The sequence below is a fragment of the Nicrophorus vespilloides genome, unplaced genomic scaffold, assembly GCF_001412225.1.
Source record: "Nicrophorus vespilloides isolate i.1.1-1 unplaced genomic scaffold, Nicve_v1.0, whole genome shotgun sequence".
Classification (NCBI taxonomy): domain Eukaryota; kingdom Metazoa; phylum Arthropoda; class Insecta; order Coleoptera; family Silphidae; genus Nicrophorus; species Nicrophorus vespilloides.
In genome coordinates, this window is record NW_017096476.1 from 1 (window position 1) to 6,562 (window position 6,562).

The 6,562-nt window shown below is 31.6% G+C and overlaps 2 protein-coding genes and 1 long non-coding RNA gene across 3 annotated transcripts; 1 reads left to right on the plus strand and 2 right to left on the minus strand.

Moving 5' to 3' along the window:
- Nucleotides 1–567: 567 nt before the first annotated feature.
- LOC108557107 lies at nt 568–1,416 on the minus strand. Its single transcript, XR_001890848.1, has 3 exons — nt 1,287–1,416; nt 1,069–1,220; nt 568–1,009 (listed from the first exon to the last, which is right to left on the minus strand). It is a non-coding gene; the product is annotated as an uncharacterized LOC108557107 (long non-coding RNA).
- Nucleotides 1,417–2,865: 1,449 nt separating this feature from the next.
- On the minus strand, nt 2,866–5,128 carry LOC108557113 (cleft lip and palate transmembrane protein 1). Its single transcript, XM_017913514.1, has 3 exons — nt 4,962–5,128; nt 4,412–4,887; nt 2,866–4,322 (listed from the first exon to the last, which is right to left on the minus strand). Exons 1-3 carry the CDS (start codon nt 5,043–5,045, stop codon nt 3,056–3,058), a joined length of 1,827 nt encoding a protein of 608 aa, XP_017769003.1. The 5' UTR covers nt 5,046–5,128; the 3' UTR covers nt 2,866–3,055.
- An 86-nt stretch (nt 5,129–5,214) lies between these two features.
- On the plus strand, nt 5,215–6,194 carry LOC108557114 (N-alpha-acetyltransferase 20). Its single transcript, XM_017913515.1, has 4 exons — nt 5,215–5,476; nt 5,532–5,777; nt 5,833–5,969; nt 6,023–6,194. The coding sequence occupies exons 1-4, from the start codon at nt 5,424–5,426 to the stop codon at nt 6,106–6,108; spliced, it is 522 nt and encodes a 173-aa protein (XP_017769004.1). The 5' UTR covers nt 5,215–5,423; the 3' UTR covers nt 6,109–6,194.
- Nucleotides 6,195–6,562: the final 368 nt, after the last annotated feature.

Below are 6,562 nucleotides of genomic sequence, written 5' to 3' on the forward strand. Positions count from 1 at the left end.
ATACACTCGGGATTTTGAACGTCGGGATTTCAATACACTCGGGATTTCGAACGTCGGGATTTCGAACATGGGGATTTCGATAGACGGGTTGTCGGGCTTGCGATTGCCACCGCTTTAAAAACAAGTTCTGACAATGTTATCAAATATGCTATTATTATAATAGACTAGCTGTATTTATTAGAAGAACAGCGTCCATAAATGAGCATCAATTAAGTATGAATATGAGATGCTTTAAGTCTTGTTCGTCTTTCAAATAATATCCATTGTACTAGAGTTTCATTTTATTCTCAATCAATCATTGATACCCATTACCATCCAAATACTATCCACATCAATTAACTTTGCTAAGGTTGAAAAATGAAATATTTAATGCACGGTAATTTTAATATGAGTTTTATAAGGATGAATTAAACTATGTTGTTATTATATAATAAATACATTTATTAATTTAATGAAATTAAAAAAATATTTGTAATAAGCTCAACGATTTAATAGATATTTATAGATAGTTTATTTAAAATTAATGAATATTATTCATTAAAAAAATATTACGTTTAATTTTACTAACGCAGATTTTCAATTTGACTAATGCAAAGCGTCGTCGGATAATTTAGATGCCAGTCGTAATTAAATCATTCCTGTTGTTATCTCTGCGGGGGTATAAGTTATTGTAAGCTATTACACTAATAGCACTCACTAGTCTTAGCCTACACGTATTTCAATTCAAACAACGCCGAATACAAATTACACCCCGGACGTGTCCTTTTATTATGGATGGATTTATCTCACAATTTTAATTTTAATAATTGCGAAACACTACTCTCTGCCCTTCCGCACATATTTCAAATTCTAATGTCCTGCAGGACACTAGGAGTGGTACAGTAAATCTGCTACTATCCCAAAACAATTGGACGTTGAGCCGTTCTTAATGAGTTAGTTTCCATCCCCAACAAATCAATGAAAGCATTTGGTCAGAACGCATCGGCCGTTGGATTAAGTGCGATGAAGTCTGAAAAAAAATAGTTTAATTTATAAAACAATCTATAGTAAAATTGATTTGATCTATACCGTTTAAAATTAATCTTCGTGAATTAAGGTATGTCAATCAATGTCAATACATGCTGAATTTGACTTCCTCCTCCTATAAGACATCTTTGCAGCCTCCTTGCAGGAAGCGACGTCGATTCGGTTGATTCCACAGTTTCTACATGGATGGTCTCCTGACAAACATTTATCATTACCAATTAGTTTCATGGTACTTAAGGATTTTCCTTTTTATTACTTACTGGATTGCAGTTGAGGCACAATCTCGCAAATGATCTCCTTGAATAGGGTGGCAACTGCGAAACAGAAAACGACCAGTCGAATCATCTTTGATTATCTACTTGGGTTTTGATGGTGTAGATGTTGAAGCCGGCTCGGTTATAATTCGAATGAGCTCCCCTTATCGAGAGAGTTTATATAAATACGAGGTCAAAATGAGTGCATTAGCGTGTAGATAGGGAATCTTGTCGCATTACGAAAAGACATAACGATCTTGTTCTTCGTAATTATACAAACGATTTATGTGTTTATTTGCAATGCGAATCTCATTTCCTCCATTAGACTTTTATTTGTGAAAAAAAAAAGATATATTTCTAATCGTACATATTTTTTACATAATCTAGCTAATGGATATACTTAACATTCGAGTACGTGCTGTTGTTCTCAATTGTTAAGTACATGTGCACTCAAATTAGGTTACATGACCTTTTGAACTAACACATAATTCTTTAATCAAAATATTACATGGCAAAATACACGTATTATTATCGCAGACTTCATAGTAGTCAATATTATCGTATGAACATATTCAGATTTTTTTTTTAAATAAACAAATTATGCAGTTTTATGCAACAATAATCAATTAATAAACATGCTACTGACGAATATAATTGAAAGTCTAACAGACAATTATATATGATAAGCACATTACTATTAATTATTAACCCTTTTTTAATATTATATGGTAATTGATTGATGTATTACAATTACACGCAGAGATTTATTTAATTAAGCAAATAAATAAACTTTATGTTGTTTTTAAAATGTTTAATTTTAATTAAAAAAAAGTAATTGTAAATAATAGACAGTGATTAATAGTATTTATTTACTTTTATAAATTGAGTACACTTCCTTCCAAGTTCAGTGCAAGATAATTTACTATACCATTATTATTAGATAGTGATAGCTTATCTGTAGAATATATGTGCATAAATAAGTTTCAATATAATTCTTGTTGACTTGACACAACATAAAAGCTGACGTAATTAAAGTTTTAAAAATTCACGTATGATCTTTGATGCTCTTTAGTCCTATACTTTGACCTCGAATTGTGTTTCAATTATGATATGTATTTAGGAAGCTACTGCTATACTATACTAAAGCTTAATTTTTAATTTAACCAATATTGTTAGCTTCAAGACCAGGGGTCTCGCAATTCTTTTCGTTATTATAGAAAAGAACTAGTTTTACTTGGGTGCCGTATCACTTGGATACATAGTTCATGACAGTGGGATCATGTCATGATTATTTTTAGTGAGTCACCAACAATGTCATACGTTCCCTCCTATCACTGTTATAGAATCTATTGGGTATATCGTTCTTCCCATTAAACATGAGTTAGTGCGTTAATTTATAAGAATTTTAAATCAACTAAAAACCTAGAGCAAAGGAAAAAAAGAAAAGATATTTTGCTTTGAACATTAAGCGCATCCATTGTATTGCCTTTATTAATAAACACTTACTTTCACAAAATAATCACAGTATAATGGAAACAATCAAAGTCACGCATGCACACGTTCACAAAAAAAAACACTATATAAAAAAAAGAAAAACTTATGTAATAATTGCGCAGTATACGTATTACACAGTTATTCAATAAATACAACAACGGTTGTGATTAAACAATTCGAAATCACCAACTTAAAACAAAATTGTAAAATTAATTATGGAAGATTTCTTAAAATCATTTGATATAGTTTCTAGTAATGTATAATTAAACTAATAATAACATTTATTTAGTCTTCTTATTTTCTTCTATATTCTCATTTGCGGTTGTTTCTTTTTCTCCTTCAACAGGTTTTGCTTCAATCTGTTGTTGGGTGTTTTCAACGGCGTTTACGGGTTCTGCGGCAAATCCGAACTCGTTCATCCTAGTCTTATCAACTCGGTACATCCAACGCTGGTACAAGAACACCAAGAATATGATGTCATCTCTGAAGCATCCAATTCTGTACATCGTCGGCATTTTGATCACGAAAGCGAACATATCATCAATGAAAGTATTCAAAAATTTGTATGTTAACATTCTCCATGGTAAATGTGCAACAGACTTCAATTTGTAGTTAATGAATAATTGTGGGGTCATCATGATGAATCCGAAGGTTAACAAGTATCCGTAAAACAGACTCAACACGAAGGAATACCACCCCTTGTGTTCCATGTAAAATAATGCGTATCCACTGTAGCAGGCAAGCAATGGGAAACAGATCCAGGATAGATATTTGAAGGCCAACTCGTCGTATTGCCTGGTAGAACTTTCAACGTACGAGCCTTTGTCTTTAAATGACAGCCTACCATTCTGAAATTTGATATCGATAACTTTCTGTATCTTCCAAAGCTCAATGCATAATCCCACAAAGCAACTGATTTTAACCACAGTATTTGTATCGTTATCCAACACGTACAATAATACGATCAATGATTGGAAAACCCCAAAGAATACTGATCTAACAGACAATCCTTCCAAGGTATTTCTATTATTCCAAAACTGAATGTCGTTTTTGAATGCCAGCAATTCAAAAATGGAATGCAAAATTGACACGACGAAAGTTACACCCAATAAATAGGGATTGGTTTCCAACAGAGTTTCCTTCAAAGTGTCTTGTTCTTCATCGCTGTCTTCCGTCTCGGTGTCACCAAAGAAATTGAACTGTTTCTTCATTTTCTGGGCAGCGTATATTTGCCATTTAAACAAACTAAGTGGTTGTAAAGTTAATTGCAATGACAACGTTTCATTTAAAGGTTTGTAATCCTTAGCCATATTCCAATAATCATTCAAGAAAACTACGGGCTTATACATTTTGCCGTCGTTTATAAATTTAACATATTCGTTTAATGGTGGTGGGACGTTTCCATAATTCCATTGCGTGTAGTCAGTGACAATATTGATTGTTAAATTTGGATGCCAATGGGAAATGATTTTTCCTTCCTCTAATCCAGGTCCTTCACTTTCACCAGTTAATAAATTCTTTCTGCCACTCGCTTTTATTTTTTTGTACCTAGAAAATGGTAAAAGCAAACATAAGATAAGAACAATGATAAAGTGAATAAAGCCTTGATAAACATGTATGCTATAATAAAATGTTACCTGTTTATAGCCTTCGATGTGAATGAAATATGTGTTTTTCCAAAGATTTTAGATTTTGGGTCAGGGCTCTCACCAAACTTAGTTACATAGCAATGCAAATAAAGAGAACCATTATTTTGTAAGTGATCAGTAATTGGGATATCCTTTTCATGAGAGAATGTACCATCCTTAAGTGGGCCTCCATACCAATCACCATAAACCAAACCCTCTTGCAACCAGAAAAGTTTACTCGGATTGAAATCCATGAATTCTTCCTCCTCAGATATATACACATGAAGGGAATATTCTGTACCATTTGCAAATATGTTTTGTGCAAGAACTTGTGATTGAACAGGTCCAGTTCCAGTTGTATTTTGAGGGGCTGCTGGTTTGCGGAAAAAACTTGTGACAAAATAAATGATCATGGCACGCAGCAATAGTGATTTGGCCATAGCCATGAAAGATTCCCATTTTGATGGTTGTCTAGCTGCGGCTGCCTGCAATTAAAAAAAAAAGGGTCGCAATGAATAATTTAAAGTATTGATTTAATAGTAAACGTTTGGATACTTACGTTATCGGCCCCAGCTTCTTGTGCAACTTGACCATTGTTTGCCGGCTCCACTTGCCCGGCGTTTCCTCCGCCACTTTCACTCATCTTTGCAAATTAATTTCCTGAACAAGTTTCCTATTTAATTTCCTCGTAAAAGAGTCACGTCATGTCACATGAAGTTATTTATATCACCCTGATATTTTTATCATTTGCCGCCAGGGTTTGCTGAGGTTGACCTGGTTCTCTTTGGTTATATAAGTTTTTGTATAGTTGGTACAGACAATCAATATTTAATATAACCTAAGATAATCAAATGATTAAAAGTTTCAGATTTTCAATTTAATAGTATGTAAATTAATAGCATTGTTTATAAGAATTCACACTTCACCGCATTAGGTCAATCTATTAGATTTCTATATATAATTATAAACGATTTCATACATAACAAATTAAAAGATCTTCAAATAATCTTTGAATTCAACAATGACTACCTTACGACCCTTTACTTGTGATGATATGTACAAATTTAATAATGTGTAAGTTTAATCGACATATTTTTACAAAATGTATATTAAATTTAAATTATTTTAGCAATCTGGATCCCCTAACGGAGACATATGGATTATCTTTCTACATGCAATATTTAGCACATTGGCCTGAATACTTTCAAGTAGCAGAATCACCCAGTGGTGACATTATGGGATATATAATGGGTAAAGCTGAGGGCCATGGTGACAATTGGCATGGGCATGTTACTGCTTTAACTGTTTCACCAGACTATAGAAGATTAGGATTAGCAGCATCTTTAATGAATTTCTTGGAAGATGTTTCAGAAAGGTATTTTGTTCTCTATACAAGTTTAATCATTATATTTATTATATTTTCTTTGTAGGAAAAGAGCTTATTTTGTTGATCTGTTTGTGAGGGTGAGCAATAAGGTTGCTATCAATATGTATAATAATTTGGGTTACATTGTTTATCGAACAGTGTTAGAATATTATTCTGGAGATCCTGATGAAGATGCTTATGGTATTATTTATGTTTGTTTATTGAAGTCAGTAATTAAATTTTTAAAATTTCAGATATGAGGAAAGCCTGTTCTAGAGATGTGAAGCAAAAATCTGTAATACCTTTAACACATCCTGTTCGACCAGAGGATATTGATTAAATCACGCTTATTTCCAATTACTTCAAATAAACAATCTATACATTTAACTATAATTTTCCTTATATGTTTATATTGGGTTGTATTAATTTTTAAGTTTAATTAAATATTAATAAAAATAAACTGTCTTTTATTAAGGTTTTTATCATAATAATAATATTCATATAATTTATAATATAATGAATATAAGTTTTGATCCAGCGTAATAAAAACTTTGTGTATTTAATGTTAATTTGGTTGCCTATACAACATTTGCAAAAATAATTTAATTATATAGAAATTATCAATTAAAATACTTGTTAATAAACTATTTGTTATTACATTTTTAACCATTTATAGATATTAAGAAGAATGATTTGCTGAACAGAAATAGAAACTTAAGATTTGAATAATATAAAAGATTAATATATTGCGAGAGGAAGATAAAGTTGAAGATGAATAAAATATTGAATGTAAA

Bases quoted from the DNA above. Each gene is read 5' to 3' on its own strand.
- LOC108557114 (XM_017913515.1), top strand. From the start codon at position 5,424: ATGACTACCTTACGACCCTTTACTTGTGATGATATGTACAAATTTAAT. The intron at 5,778-5,832 runs GTATTTTGTTCT...TTTTCTTTGTAG, and splicing joins TTGGAAGATGTTTCAGAAAG to GAAAAGAGCTTATTTTGTTG. The intron at 5,970-6,022 runs GTATTATTTATG...TTAAAATTTCAG, and splicing joins TCCTGATGAAGATGCTTATG to ATATGAGGAAAGCCTGTTCT.
- LOC108557113 (XM_017913514.1), bottom strand. From the start codon at position 5,045: ATGAGTGAAAGTGGCGGAGGAAACGCCGGGCAAGTGGAGCCGGCAAAC. The intron at 4,888-4,961 runs GTAAGTATCCAA...TTTTAATTGCAG, and splicing joins AAGAAGCTGGGGCCGATAAC to GCAGCCGCAGCTAGACAACC. The intron at 4,323-4,411 runs GTAACATTTTAT...ACCATTTTCTAG, and splicing joins ACATCGAAGGCTATAAACAG to GTACAAAAAAATAAAAGCGA.